Raw genomic sequence first — 16,425 nt, 5'->3', positions numbered from 1 at the left:
TCCCGGCTTGATAAATAGGCGTCATTAATTTTTTGTAAATAACCAAGCAAACTTTTAGAGAGTACGTTGTGAACTTCAAAAGCCGCCCTGAGCGGAATATAAATGCTAATGGCGCGCTAATAATTATTAATAGCGGAAGGAAGCGGCGCTCGTCTGAGGCGCAGGGGCCGCTAATGTTAAAAAATGAGGCGGCTTCCACCTGAAGATGTGAGCTGAGGGATGGTTCGGGTTTATTTCGGCCCTCGTTGACGTCTGCAGTGCTGTGCTTCACGGAGAAGATACAAAAACTGATTATTTGTCTAACCACACAAATGATTTCAGTAGTATCTTTGGTTGCATGCAATGTGCGGATTTATGCTTCAGGAAGTATGTTTTTTTTCACAAATGCAAATAAATAAATTTTAGCAGCAGTATAATTTTCCATTAAATTTGGTCCTCAGGTGGTTCCCCACTTCACATTATGTTTGGCCCACTCTAGACACCAGGGAAGCTATATTGGACGTGAAGTCCTAGAACCCCAGAGAATTATATAGGGGAGGTAGGGGGAAAGCGCTAAACACTAGGGGACTGAACAGGGGAGGGTGGGGCCACTAGACATAAAGGGAGGAAGAAGGACCACTAGACGCCAGGGAACTATAGGGGAGGGAGGAGGGAGGAGGGACACTAGACACCGGGGAACTGTATAGAGGTTGGAGGGGAACCATTAGGATTCCACCTGAAGATGTGAGCTGACGGATAGTTCAGGGTTTATTTTTGGTACTCGTTGACGTCTGCAGGCGCTGCTGTGCTCCCCGGAGAAGGTACAAAAATGGATTATTTGTCAAACCGCACAAGTGATTTCAGTAGTACCTTTGGTTGCATGCGATGTGCAAATTTATGCTTCAGGAATTATGTTTTTTTCACAAATTCAAAAATGTGAATTTTAGCAGCAGTGTGATTTTTCCATCGGATTTCATTAGATGTGCGGCAAATGCGTTTTCACTCATTTGGAAAACGCACATTAGTGACTGTGAACCCTGCCTAAGGGCCCTTTCCCACTGAGAGAGATTTGCGTCAAATCGCAAAACACGAGTGATTTTTAAATCGCTAAGAGTTGCTACTTTAACATAGGAATCGTGAAAAGTCATTTTCCAATATCGCAATTTGATTTTCTATAAATCGCAATCGTTTTTTGGAGTGATTTTACCCACTTATCTAATTCATGCTGGATAAATGCAAAATTGCAATAGCATAACAATTGATGAAAACTTGCAATCCCTTGCGTTTGTGTTTTCCTTTTGTGATTGGTGGAAAAAGGCCCTTAGTGATTATAGGTGTTCCCTAAATCCACTCTTTTAGTTTTGGGATCATTAACAACTTCTTTATTCGCTATCCGTATTTGTCCCAACACCCCAGCCTCCTCTGCTTGCCTGCCTCGCTCGCGGTCTGATGGCGGATGGATTCTTTAGCGCAAAAGTTCCTTATGCGCTTCTGTTTATATAATGTGTCTTCCTGAAGAATGGGGGTGATAATCTTTCCTGGAAAAAGAATCTCTATTTTAAAAAGGCATTTCTGAAGTCCTGTCTGTGCGATAAACGCTGAAGGGATGGCGGTGGCAGCTGCGGCCATATGGTGTGCGAAGAGACAACCGTAAAAACTGGACTAATTGTGTAGAACTGAGACTGAGTCCTGTGTTTACGGGAAAAAAACATACTAATCTCAGGACAAAAAGCTGAATGCACAAATAAAATACTTTGTATAACGTGAAATATTACCTTCCTTCCGAATGATCTGCGGTATTAGTTTTGCCGGACTTGTGACTTAGAGGGTTGTAGATGGTCCAGCCAAGCAACACAGCCAGAAAACTGTCTGAATCGTTACCTGAACATGTCAGTAAATGCTCATTTGGACTGTGCGGGGCAGCAGCATACTGATGAGTCATCATTATGCTCTCCACTCCTGTATGAATGCTCACAATATAAGCCTCAGAGCTTCTGTTCAGGTGATTACAGGAAACATAGGTGCACACATCTCATAAAAGTTATTAAAAGATGTAAACAAAGGTATACATTATACATGTCAAACTCTGGCCCGTGGGCCAAATCTGGCCCTCGGAGCCAATAAATTTGGCCCTCGGGTGGTTTCCCCACTTTGCATTATGTTTGCCCCGCTCTAGACCACCAGGGGAGCTATATTGAAGGCGAAGCTCTAGAACACCAGGCAAGCCATAAAGTGGAGGTGGGGAAAGCACTAAACACTAGGGAACTATATAGGTGAGGGTGGGGGCCAGTAGACAGCAGAGAACTGAATAGGGGAGGGTGGGGGCCACTACACACCAGGGAGCTGTATAGGGGAGGAAGGGCCACTAGGCACAAGGGAACTGTATAGGGGAGGAAGGAGGGCCACTACACACCAGGGAGCTGTATAGGGGAGGAAGGACCACTAGACACAAGGGAACTGTATAGGGGAGGGAGGAGGGCCAGTAGGCACCGGGGAACTGTATAGGGGAGGGAGGAGGGACACTAGACACCTGGGAACTGTGTAGGGGTTGGAAGGGAAACATTAGACTCCAGGGAACATAATAAGGGAGGAAGTTGGCCAGTAGATATTGAGGTTGCCCCCCACTAGGCACCAGTGTTCAATTTCGCTCCACTTTTTATTTGATTTAGACACCCCTGGTATAAACTGGGAGAAGTACAGCAAGTGTACAAAAGGCTTATTATGAAAATCACCTTTCTTTTTCATGGCTTGATCCACTTTTATGATTTACATGATTTATAGTAATATATGGAATCTCGGTAGTTTTGCAGAAATGTGGACGAGGGATCACCAGACTAATCCATTAGTGAAATCCTTTCTCTTATTTTTTATTTTCGAAAGGCAAGTCAACAACGGAAGGAATATTTTTCTCTCTATTCTTAGTTGTATGATTTATGGTTGTCTTATAGCGTCCTGACAGTACAGCTAGTGATATTCATTCAGTACAAGGTTTAAACTGATCAGACAATTGTCCCAGAACCGGTTTAAAGTCTTTCTCTACTTCCTATTGACATTCATTGAATTAGAAGAAGGAGATGGATGTGGGTGGCTGGTCGATCTATATTTCTTTCTCTACCGCAGTCCTTTTGTACAGCTTCTTTAGTTATAGTCCAGTCCTTTGAAATTAAAAAGAAAAAAAGGGACTGGATAGACCGATGCTAAACTTCATTCCTTTAATGGATTGTCAGTGGCTGCTTTCGGGCGCTGCTCAAGCATACAATATGTCTTCACGCTAATCGCATTTGCTGTTTCATTTTCTATTGTTTATGTTATTGGCTTTGTACAAATGTCGTTATTTGTTTCCATGGTATCTTGTTGCTATACCGCTATTTTTTACGGCGGGTTTAAAGTGTGACTCCTGACTCAGAAATAGGGAGGATTGTCGGATTCTGCAGAATTGAAAGTTCCGCGTTTCTGATCCTCTGATGCAACAAATGACAAAAAAAATGCAAAAACGGAAATGGGAAATGGGCATTTCCGACCATCCCTACTCAGAAATACGACAGGCTGAAATGTTATAGTTTGTTAGGATGTACAGTTGCTTTAATTACATTATGAGAGTGATGTCTAAATATTGAGGTGCACAAGTCCCTTTCTTGCTGTATGATCCTCATTTCTGGCTTATGGATGGAGCAGGCCAAAGGAACACCCTACTTGCTTTAACGCGGAGCTGTAACCAAGGATTAAACTTCATCCCAATTAGTAGCTGATACCCCCTTTTCCATGAGACATCTTTACCTTTTGTCAAATAGAGTATCCCCCCCCCCACCCCCCCACACACACACACAGTGTGATGTCATGACCATGGCCCTGACAAATTGCTTGCTTATCTGTGAATTTCGTTGCATTGTAGGAAATAATGTTTTTTTTCCAACTGCCTAGCAAGCAGTATCTCCCTCTGTGCATAGAACTTTCAGTAACGAACATTCCATACAGATCACCTGGCAGAACTAAAAATGTCACCACCAGTGAGACATTTCAGAATGTATATCAGGGAGAGGATAGATTTTACAATGGGCAAACACCAGGCATGGGCATTCGAGTCCAGACGGATTTGGATTTCTAATGAAGTCTAATGACTTCATGTGTGACCGCGGGATGGGGGGTTAACTTACCCAGAAGTCTTTGGGACGTCGGCGTTTCATTACGCGTCATATGCGTAATGAAAGCCACGTTCCACCACTCACTTCCGCGCTTCCTCTTTCAAGCCGGAAGGAGGAAACGTGGTGGAACGAGTGCCTAATAGAAACCCACACAGACACGGGGAGAACATACAAACTGCACAGATAAGTTCCCTGGCTGGGATTCGAACCAGGGACTCAATGCTGTAAGGCAAGAGTGCTTACCACAAAGCCACTGTCTTAAATGAGAAATAATCTTTAGTGATGAAGTTGGCTTTTGGAATTTTGAAAATGAAAAATATACTCTCATTTACCATGGACCATCTTGTTAATCATGTGATTAGAGACAGCAAGAAAACATTTCCTGGCAGAGCTGGGAAGACATAGTAGTCTTCTCTGTCTGCTGTTATTCACTTCCTTCCCTTCTGACACCCAAATTCACATTCAAGCCTTTGGTGTCACAGGGACAGAAAGTGTTAAGATTTTTCAAAACAGTAACATACTGGCAAAGGCTCTAACCCCTTTCAAACTACAAATTGAAAGGGGGAATTGGCCAGTGCCAGCATTTGATGTGTTAAGGATGGCACTTCTGATAAAGAGGAAGGAGGTTCCAGAGAACGGAAGCTCTATAAGGAAGTCTAGCAGCCATGGCCGTGGTTATGAGATAGGAGGACCCTAGTTGGCCATTAGGGGCAAGTTTAGGTGTATTTGTGTAAATGACCGTAAACAGAACTGAGAGAGAAGCTGTGAAATGATAGAAGGTGAAATATAGTAGATCAAGCTTCATTTGGAGATAAATTGGAATTATAAAGATTTGAAAAACGGAGCAACATGTGAGGAGAAATCTAGCTGCAGCATTTATAATGGATTGTAGAGGCCCGAGTCTTGTTGACTGGTTACTAGATAAGAGCATATTCTGGAAGCTGAAGTTAGAAATTATAGGATTTGGTACTAGAAGTTTGTTTTTTGTTTTTTTAGACAATTTTTTATTGTTTTTTCAAAGAATGTTAAACCATTTGCAAACTATTGGCACATACAAGGTCAACGTGACTTATGCATTATCAACATAATAACACAATCATTGATGATCTCTTGATGTAGGAGGGGGTATATTTTGGAGAAGGTGCAATTAGCAATATTAAGTGATGTTCTTCATGGAAGCAGTGAAGGAGAGGGTTGAGTCAAGGGTGACAACGAAGACTCAGCATTGTAAGACAATGTTTATTTTTTAGGGGACATTCTTGTCGAGTTTTAACAATAACCTGACGCATTCCCAGTTTGATCTGTGTTTACTTTTATTGCTTAATGTTAGTTTTAGTGCATCAAGAGGAGTGTTTCCCTTCAAGTTTTATGTATTCTTGGGATCTGAAGGGCCTTTAATACAAACTTTGTTGCTACCTTTACTATGAATGGTCTATTTCTGTGATCAATGATGGCCCCAGGGTGCTGTTTCATGAAAACCTTGCTAGGTACTTGAATTAAGTAGCTAGCAGGGGTTATGACAGTTACCATTTGTGGTTCTGAACATGACTTTGGTAACCTACGTTTTTAACATTGATTTACTTGATGAACGCAAGAAAATCTTTGGTATTTACCTTTTTCTCTTCTCTGTCCCTAGATATGGTCCGGAAAAAGAATCCCCCTCTGAGAAATGTTGTGAGCGAAGGTGAAGGACAGATAATTGAGTCTGCTGCACCAGAGCGAGAAGAACTTTTGAGGAACTCTGAATTCTCCACTGATCCGATGCAAGAAAACAGCGAACAGCCTGATTCTGTGGAACATAACAGTGAAGATCAAGGTTTCCATGACCAGGAGCCTTCCTCAAGCTTTAAGAAAGACTCAGAGGTTTTGGGAATTAATGAGAGAGGTGTGCTAAACTACAGCCACCTCAAAGGGCGAAGCCTCACCTACGATGAGGTGACGGAGAGGACTATGCTGGCTCTGTCCTCTTCTGATGCTAGGGCTTCTTCAGAGCCCTTAAAGTCGCCTATAAAATCTGAAAGCGATGACACTCAAGATTTAGTCTCTGCTCCTTCGGGAGATACCTCAGAGACTAGGGAAGAGAATGACCTGTCACCAAGGGCTGCAGACCTCACGGTGCAAAATATTAGATTAGACTGTCAGAATTCTAGTCCATCCTCGGTGGCCTCTGATAACCTACAAGTGCCTTTAGATGGGAGTTCAGGGCTGAACAAATCCCAAGCTGTTGTGTTGGGCAATGAAAATTCTGAGTTGGCACCTTTGTCTCCAGAACTTCAGGATTTCAAGTGCAACATCTGTGGTTATGGATACTACGGAAACGATCCCACAGACCTGATCAAACATTTTCGCAAATACCACCTTGGCCTACACAACCGCACCAGGCAAGATGTTGAACTTGACACCAAAATCTTGGCTCTTCATAATATGGTACAGTTTAGCCAATCCAAAGATTTTCACAAGATGAATCGTTCCGTGCTTTCAGGTGTCTTACAGGACATGAACTCTCAAAGGCCCGTTTTGTTTAACGGAACATACGATGTGCAGGTTAGTTTTTTACATTTATTTGTGAATGTTTTATCTTCAGTTATTACTGTAATTCATAAAGATGATTTTTTGTAGTTTTGAAGGTATACCATTGGCTATCAAGTCAGATCTTTTCTCTTCCTTTGAATATTTAGTTGGTTATTATTTGAAGGGTATAATGGTTAACTACAAGGAGCTTTTAAGCGTTACAACACATATTACTACAATGTGAACATTTTTTCCCCAAAAAATTACTCTCTTATAAGTAGATTATCACTTCTCCTAGGATAATGTCTCCTAATATATGGAGAATCACATGATCAGCTTATGAGGTGATCTGTTTACATTTTCAATCAATCATGTGCTTCTCCACCAATTCTTTTGCAGGAAGAATTCTGCTGGGAAAATTAAACATATCAACATAACGCTAACCATAAATGAGTTCTCAAAAATGTCATCTTTATTAACCCATTAACAGCCAATTTATTTAGAGGTTTGCCAGTGTTCCAGGCAAATTTATTTTAGCACTTTTTTATTTGTTACATTTGCCTGCTTCGAATTAGTACTGCTGTGATATGTATTTATGGCCACTTGTCACTAGGGGGCAGTGTGAGTCAATAACAGAGGACTTCTGCTTTCAGTTTCTATATTTTCTGCTGGTAGAGAGAGATCAAAGCATTCCAAGAATTTACAGCACGAGTTCTTCCGACTGAGGTCAAAAGCAGTGCACTTATCTCAAATGATAATGAGTTAACAGCCACTGTTTAAAAATGCTACATAAGATGTGGGTTGTGTATGCAATTCGTAGCATCATTCAGGCGATAGTATGTTGTCAAAATATGCATTTTCCATACTGAATTGTCCATTTCTCCGGACGATGGCCCAAACATGGATCAAGATGTCCCACTTATGAGATAATCGGCTCAGTAAACCTCCTCATATGCTAGTAATGCAAGAGTGATTGCGATCAGCGATGTGCAATTTCCTTTGTTTTATTTTTTTGGTTCAGGTAGCGAAATCGCTGCAAAATCTCTTTTATACAGCTATTCAAAAATGATTTTGCAGCAATCCTACCCTTTTGTGTTGGAGCGCAATCGTATCAAAGAAGCTGCGGGTCCCGCAATTCTGATTTCCTAATCACAATCGCTCCTGTGGGTTTGCCTCCATTGACTTTCATTAGCCTAGCGGTGTTGGAATCGTCAAGGATTCCAAAACTCGGCTAAGGCCTGGAGCCCACTACAAAGTGCTATAGCTATCGCAATCGCTAGCGTCTTTACTGAGCGTTTTGTAAGCAATTTCATGAGCTTTTTTTTAGTGATTTCGGTAGTGATTTTAAAAAGTGTAAGCGTTTTGCCAGCGGTTGTGTAGCGATTTGCGATTAGCGTTTTTAATTCTGATTGGTCCTTTCAATTAATTTTTAATTGTTTTTACAGTGTGCAGTAATTTAAAAACACTAGCAAAATGGCTCTGTGTAGCGATTCATAAGCAAATATGCTAGCGTTTATATACTTCACATTGCAGAAACGCTAATGCAAAACGCGAACGCTCAAAAATGCTGCATGTCCTGCATTTGCGATTTTGCTAATCGCAATCGCTCCAGTGCAATTTGGCCCATCCATTAGCATTAGCTGAGCGTTTAGGGAAATCGCTAGCATTTTGAATCGCTCAAAAAATCGCTCTACTGGGTTCCAGCCCTCAAAGCGATCTAGTTGGCCACAGCCCATTTCTGTGCATAGGGCTGCTATTACGAATCAAAACATCAGCAAGGCTGGATTTACACTCTTCCTGCCCCTCGGCCAGCTTTATTCTTGATTCCTATTCCTATCTGTATGCAACAGCGCCTTTTCCCATTCCAAGTGCAGCCCCCTCTTCTGTGTGCAGCATCCATAAGCTGAAGTCCCTCTCTTTCATATATGCCTCCCTTGAGCAGCATCTCTCCTCTCCCACAGGTTACTTCCCATTTGATGCCTCCCTTTTCCATTTCCAGGCTTATCCTCCATATTCAGCAACCCCTTTTCCATGTCCAGCCACCCCTCGGGCAGTGACGCCCAAGGCTCGGGCCACTGTAGCCTTTCCAGAAATCCAGTTCTAGACATCAGCTCTCAGAGGAGGAAATATAGGACAATTAAAGGGAACCTGAAGTGAGAGGCATACGAGGGCTGCCATATTTTTTTTTGTTTTTGTTTTAAATAATACTTGTTGCCTGGCAGTCCTGCTGATATTTCTGGCATCAGTAGAGTCTGAATCACACACCTGAAACACTCATGCAGCTAGTTTAGCAGAGGCAGAGGATCAGCAGGACAGCCAGGCAAATTGCATTATTTGAAAGGAAATAAACATGTCCCTTTCACGTCAGGTTTTCTTTAAGAGGAGGATTAAGTAATAGAGAAAACACACATGTGTAAGCATGTCTGACAGTGTCCCATTCATTGAACAAGAAAAGACTTGCTTAAACTACAACACTATTGTCCTTGCAGCTAAGAGGCTGGGTGCACACATAGCAGAAACGCTAGCGTTGCGTAAAACGCTGCCTTTTTGCCGCTAAAGGTAGTCTATGGGCCGCAGGAAAAAACACATATAGAAACACATATGCGTTTTCTATGCATTTTAAAAACGCTGGTTTCGTTGCATAATATTCAAAGACGCATCAAGAATGCACAGAATGAAAGTCAATGGGAACGCAATGGCATTCATTTTTCATGCGTTTTCCATGCGTTTTTATAGGCGTTTTTCCCCCAAAATACATTTTTATGCTGTATTTCCGCTTCCTGTTGTCTTCCTAGTGATTTGCATAACTGGAAATATAAAAACGCATGGAAAACGCATACAAACGAATATGCATTTTGTATATGCGAACCGCAAAAGCATTAAAACGCACACAAAACGCACCAAAAACGCCCACAACATTAACATAATACATAATAAAAAACGCAGCCTTTCACGCTATGTTATGTGAGCTCCCAGCATCAGTTATTCTATGTGTCTGGGTATCCCTGACACATTTACGTAGGTGAGTGGAGCAGCTGACGAGAGAAAGCTGTGTTGAAAACTTCAACAACCGATAAGTTTTGAAGGACAAAGTATTTTTTACAAGGTACAAATTATAAATATTATCCCTATTCAATGCCCAGCCCAATGACACTGTAGATTTTCCTCCCCAGGAAGCTCTTTGGCACAGCTTCCACTGTTGTCAGGCAGCGGTGCATGCTGGGACATCTGCCTCTCCACCACACGGAAGGCAGCATGTTTCCCAAGCAGTGCTATAATACTTCTCCAGCTAATTTCACACATAACAGGTGAAAATGGGGCCTAATACATGTGTGTGGCTGCTAATCCGATAATCCTGGGAGAATGGTTATAATCAGCGATATGCCCAAAGATTATATTCGTGCAGAACGCCTCCCCCCCTCCCCTCCGCCGTTCACTGCAAGTGTCGTGTTCTAAGACGGGATCTGTGGCTATTATTATAGTTCTCCAGCCATTTGTATATGCATGGAAGGCAAGCCAGAGAGAACAGAATCTACTATTACCGGTATGTAGAGGAAGCCTATAATGGTTCTCTCTCATTTATCCTGCGTGTTGCCATTTTACTTGTTAACATATTTCAAATGTTTTAAAGAGGACCTGTCACGACATATAGTAGAATGCAGTAAACTATTTAGTATACCCACGTCTTGCTTTCAGCATCAGAAACTCTTCATCTAGCTAAATATATCTGCGGTGTATTGGTATGTAATAATCATCATCATAACATTTACATGATGCTTTTCTCCTGTTGGACTCACAGCGCTCAAGAGCTGCAGCCAATAAGGGGCCAACCCTGCAGTGGTAGGGGGTCTTGCCCGAGGACTACTTACTGAATAGGTACTGACCCTAGCTTCAAACCCAGGTCTCCCACGTCGAAGGCAGAGTCCTTAAAGTGGATCCGAGATAAACTTTTACTCATTGCATAATTGTGTTCCTTTCCCATTGTTTATAGGGCATTCCTCAATCCAAATACTTTAATTCCCTATAAACTAAACAAGCCTCTCCCACAGCTTTCCACAGTGCCTTGGCAGTGTAGCAAGTGCTTATGGGAGCTCAGCCTGGGCAGGAGGAGGTTACTAGCCATTGATTTCAGAGGCAGAGGGGAGGAGGAGAGGGGACTGAATTTACACACGGGCAAGCTGATAGCATCATCAGCCCTTAGCCTGTGACAATGTGACATACAGGACATGGCTGCTCTCATTGTATCACAGGAATAAATAATCATAGACTTTTAAAGCTGTTTGCAGCTAGATTTGCCGTGTAAGCTAAACTTTAGATAAGATATATAGACAAGTTACTTGTTATCGTTCGTTTTTCATCTCGGATCCGCTTTAACCAGAACACTATCCAGCCACAGTAGCATTGCCCTCCCACTGAGACTTAGCCTAGGCTGTTTAATATGCGGAATACTCCTCCCAAAGCATTCTTGGAGGCAAGTAATGTTTTTGTACTAGCTTTAGAACTCTCAATAATGAACTGTCCGCAGGCATCATCTGCCAGTACTAAAGTTGTTACCTTTTCTCGAATAGATCACCAGGGGGGTTCTATATGGCGGATTCTGTGGTGAAACCCCTCCCACGGTGTGATGTCATGACCCTGGTCCTGACAGTTTGCTGTCTATGAACCTTGTTGCATTTTGGGAAAATACGGCTGTTTTCCACTGCCAGGCAAGCCGCATCTCCCTCTGTGCATAGAACCCTCAGTGACGAACATTCTGTACAGATCACCTGGCAGAACTAAATCAGTGGCCACCTTTGATAAATTTAAGAAATTAAATCAGGGAGAGGACAGATTTTACAATGGGCAAATACTGGTTAAATAATGTATAAATTAAAATTGTAAAACAATAAGCGTTTTTATTCATTATGTTATTTTGGTTACAGTTTCTATTTCAGCTGATAAATCTTACCTAATAAACTAGCAGGTGTCCGTTTGTGCCACCTGGGGTAGTGAGCATGTGCCGTTCTGTGGTCATGCACGCGCTGGGCGGTGATGCCCCCGGGGCCGTGGCCATGCGTTTATACCTACCAGCACATGTGTGCGCATGGGCCATGCTTGTGGCCATGCATGTGCAGCAGGCCTGGATTTATCTCACAGGAGCCTATAGGCACATATCTCCTGGCACCCTAGACTCCACCCTCTATGAGCCTACAAACCCCCGCTGGACCGTACTGCAAGTGTGCTGCTTGTCCCAGCTGTTACTTCTCCCTTACTTCCCTTGCCCATCATAGGTAGCTATAGGTGCCCCGAATATTAGATAGGAAGTAGCTTCAATATTAGGTAGCTAGAGGTGCCCCAAGTATTAGGTAGCTGGAGGAACCTCAGTATTAAGTAGCTAGTCGTGCCCCTAACTGAAGGGAGATCTGGTCAATGGAATGCAGAGAGCTGGGTTAGTAACCCCTCATTTAAGTACTATGCCTAGGGAAGGAGGGAGAGAGACACTTGGGGAGGGGAGTGAGCCGTCTCTCCATCACCAGGTGCCTGTAGACAAGTGCCTACCGTGCCTTATGGTAAATCCAGCCCTGATGTGCAGTATGGTGGGAGGTCATCTAATGCCTGTTAAAGTGGACCTGAACTCTTGCACAGGACAGAAGGAAAACATAGAGAAAGGCACCCTGTATGTATTTAGAGTGTTTTGCTTGTCTAATTCCCCCTCATCTGTGACTAATCACAAGCATAATTTGATCTCTCAACTGTATCAGCTGGCTGCCTTGCCAGAGTAGCTAATTTGTAAACACAGGATGTCAACCCTATTTCTGCCTCCATGAAAGCAGGAAGTAGACACACTGCAGATGTATTGCATCACCTGTAACAAAGAAATGTTTTTTCTTTAAATGTTATTATGCCATTGCTTATCTTTTAGGGCCCTTTTCCACTGAATCGCAAAAACGCAAACCGCTAGCGATTTTACAATCGCTACGGTTTGCTTTTTAACATGGGAATCGCGGTAGGTCATTTCCACTACCGCGATTCGTTTTTGCGGGGAACGCGAACGCGCGGCGGAGCGATAATTGCCGCGATTTTGCTATGCAGTGCATAGCATAGCAAAATCGCGGCCGCGAACGTCGGGGAATCGCCGGTAATTGCGATTCAGCAATCGCTAGCGTTCAGCGTGAACACTAGCGATTGCTAGTGGAAAAGGGCCCTTAGAGTAGAAACGAAGTTTGCAAAACCCGCAGTTTACTTACAGAGGTAACATTAAGGCACTCAGCTGACTTAGCTATCAGATGGTGGAATTGGCGGAGTTAGGCCATATTCACAAGATGCAAATTCCTGTGGGTTTGCTCACGAATTTGCATAGCAATGCATTTCAATGTTTCCATTAGGAATTCGCATCCAGGAAAAATCTGGACAGCGGGTGCCACCATTTTCTGGACACCACATGCGATTTTCACCTCTGTTTTCACATTCGCATTTTTTTCATGCATTTTCGTGTTTTGGCAATAGAAACAAAAAAGGAAAAAAAAAAGGAAAAATTAACAATTGCGCATGCAAATTCGCATGCAAAAAATAGGCGCATACGTATGCAAATTTGAAATACATACATCTAAAATGTAGCTTTCTGCCAGAGTAATTGTGCACTGTAAATGACTATTTTCCTGTGTTGCTGTCACTTACAGAAGGTTGTGAAGTGTTTTGGACTAGTCCAGGCATGGACAAACTCCGCCCTCCAGCTGTTACGGAACTACAAGTCCCACAATGCATTTGCCATTATGAGTCATGACTGTGGCTGTCAGACTCCTGCAATGCATTGTGGGACTTGTAGTTCCTTAACAGCTGGAGGGCCAAGTTTTCTCATGCCTGGACTAGTCAATCACCTCATGGGGGAATTCTTATTTTATGGTGGTACTTTATTTACACCCCTTAGGCCTCGTTCACATCTAAAATCGTAATCGCAAACGCAAGCGTTTTACGATTTTGTGCGGCGGTTTTTTTCTCCCCTCCCAGGGCTCCACTGCGCATTGCGTTTTTGGTAAAAGTGCTTTTCTAAGCGCTTTTCCAGAGCGGTTTTGTCATTCACTCCCTGGCGCAAGTCAGGAAGTGAACTCTTGGACCCGCAAAAGAATAAATACAATGTATTTATTTTTAAAATCGCGAACGCAATCGCCACACAAAGCGATTTTGTGAGCGTTTAGCGCTCTTTCTATACCTTCCATTATAGCAAAAATGATACACGCAACGTCCTTCTCATAGGGATTCATTGCACAAGCATTTTGTGGGCGATTTTGAAAATCGCCTGCGCTGGAAAAAAGGGCAAAAACGCCCCTAGTGTGAACGCGCCCTAACTGGATGGCAACTGCTCAGTCCAATATGCAAGCGAGTAGGGAGGTTTGTAAGGCATTACATTAATACTGAGAATGCCTTATGAGAGGGTGAACTAGTCCAAAATAAGTCAGATCTGTCAGCGTTTAACTGCCTGCGGTATCTGACAGCAACCTGGGGAAAAAGTTGTGTATAGTGCAGGCATGGGCAAGCTCAGCCCTTCAGCTGTTACGGAACTACAAGTCCCACAATGCATTTGCCCTTATGAGTCATGACTCTGGCTGTCAGACTACTGCAATGCATTGTGGGACTTGTAGTTCCTTAACAGCTGGAGGGCCAAGTTTGCCCAGGCCTGGTATAGAGTATTTCGCTCTTGGAGAAATGCACATTTTATATTTGGGTATTTTACATTTGAAACATTTTGGCCATCGCGGTCCTTTAATGTGTGCGGAGTGCCGCCTTATCCCCGTCCTCAGTGCGGTTTGGCAGCGCGGAGCTACAGATGCTGCAGGGAGGATGATTACCGCCCTCACATTGGCACTCCTATAGCATAAAACCTTTAAGCCGTAATTAAAACAAATGTACAGCCAGGCTATTTCAGAGCCGGGGCCCCCCTGCCGCTCTACCAGCTGGAATATTCAGCAGCCGGCTGGACACCCGTCAGGTTATTAGTCTGAGTCAGCCAACTGTGGCAGCAAATATACATCCGTGTCATTTACCTTGGATGGCTGCTCTCGCTTAAAGGGGAATTATGAGGGGAAACGGGCGGGACGGCATGGCATGCCCATTCTTAAAGGGAAACTCTGCTGTCATGGAGAAGGAAGCAGTCACGTCAGTTTGGCTCTATACATTGCTGGGATTAAAAGGGAACCTGAAGTGAGACGGATGTGGAGGCTGGCATATTTATTTCCTTTTAAATATTGCACACTGCCTGGCTGCCCTGCTAATGCTCTGCCTGTAATACTTTTAGCCATAGCCCCTGAACAAGCATGCAGCAGATCAGGTGTTTCTGACATTATTGTCAGATCTGACAAGATTAGCTGCATGCTTGTTTCAGGTGTTATTCAGGCACTACTGCAACCAAATAGACCAGCAGGGCTGCCAGGCAACTGGTATTATTTAAAAAGAAATAAATATGGCAGCCTCCATATTCCTCTCAGTTCCAGGCTCCTTTAAAGGACAACTGAAGTGAAAGTAATATGTAGGCTGATATATTTATTTCCTTTTAAATAGTGTGCATTGCCTGGTTGTCCTGCTGATCCTTTTAACTTTAATACTTTGAGCCATAGACCCTGAACAAGCATATGCAGATCAGAAGTCTATGACAAATCTGACAAGATTAGCAGCATGCTTGTTTCAGGTGTGTGATTTGGACACTACTGACCAGAAAGATCAGCAGGGCTGTCAGGCAACTGTTATTACTTAAAATGAAATAAATATGGCAGCCTCCGTATACCGTATACACTAGCAGGGTAAACCTGCGTTGCGTTACCCTATCTTTCCGCAAGGGGCTGCAAAAGCAATGAAAGTATATGGAGACTTTGATACTGATTGTGGCCCCTTACAGTGTGCCTAAACTATCTAATCTGACACAAGGGCAATAGCGCGTTACCTTAAAGGATACCCCAACTGAAATGTGACATAATGAGATAGACATGTGTATGTACAGTGCCTAGCACACAGATAACTATGCTGTGTTCCTTTTTTTCTTTCTCTGCCTGTAAGAGTTAAATATCAGGTATGTAAGTGGCTGACTCAGTCCTGACTCAGACAGGAAGTGACTACAGTGTGACCCTCACTGATAAGAAATTCCAACTATAAAACACTTTCCTAGCAGAAAATGGCTTTTGAGAACAAAAAAGAGGTAAAAAAGGGGAATTTCTTATCAGTGAGGGTCACACTGTAGTCACTTCCTGTCTGAGTCAGGACTGAGTCAGCCACTTACATACCTGATATTTAACTCTTTCAGGCAGAGAAAGAAAAAAAGGAACACAGCATAGTTATCTGTGTGCTAGGCACTGTACATACACATGTCTATCTCATTATGTCACATTTCAGTTGTGGTATCCTTTAAGCCAGGAATAAAAAAATCAGTTTTACTTTCCTGGGGCTTCTACCACCCCCCTTACAGCCGTCCCGTGCCCTCGCAGTCACTCACAGAGCCTCCGGTCCCCCGGCGCCAGCTAGTTTCGTTTTCGCAGACAGACCCGACAGGCCTGGCCACGTGTATTTTTCTTCACGTTCCCGTCCGCAATAAAGTCCAGCCCCTGTGCAGGATGCTATTGAGGATAGGAACATGAAAAAGGATACACGTGGCCAGGCCTGCGCAAGCGCAGAAAGCCCGCCAGCTCCCTGTCACGGCCTGTCAGCGAAAACGAAACTAGCTGGTGGCGGGGGACCGGAGGCTCCGTGAGTGACTGCGAGGGCACAGGGCGGCTGGAGGGGGCTGGTAGAAGCCCCAGGCAAGTAAAACTGATTTTTTATTCCTGGC

At 43.4% G+C, this 16,425-nt stretch overlaps 1 protein-coding gene across 13 annotated transcripts in view; it reads left to right on the top strand.

The window, feature by feature from the left end:
* The window catches only part of TRPS1 (transcriptional repressor GATA binding 1), a 415,290-nt gene that overhangs the window by 139,286 nt on the left and 259,579 nt on the right, over positions 1 to 16,425 (top strand). For all 13 annotated transcript variants that reach the window (XM_068237943.1, XM_068237938.1, XM_068237932.1 and 10 more), the window contains one exon: positions 5,758 to 6,665. In XM_068237943.1, coding sequence (XP_068094044.1) covers positions 5,760 to 6,665 — 906 coding nt within the window. In that variant the 5' untranslated portion in view covers positions 5,758 to 5,759. The remainder of the gene's footprint in view (positions 1 to 5,757; positions 6,666 to 16,425) is intronic.

The sequence above is a fragment of the Hyperolius riggenbachi genome, chromosome 5, assembly GCF_040937935.1.
Source record: "Hyperolius riggenbachi isolate aHypRig1 chromosome 5, aHypRig1.pri, whole genome shotgun sequence".
NCBI classification, from domain to species: Eukaryota; Metazoa; Chordata; class Amphibia; order Anura; family Hyperoliidae; genus Hyperolius; species Hyperolius riggenbachi.
Note: the sequence above shows the minus strand (reverse complement) of the source record. Positions and strands in the feature narration are given on the sequence as shown.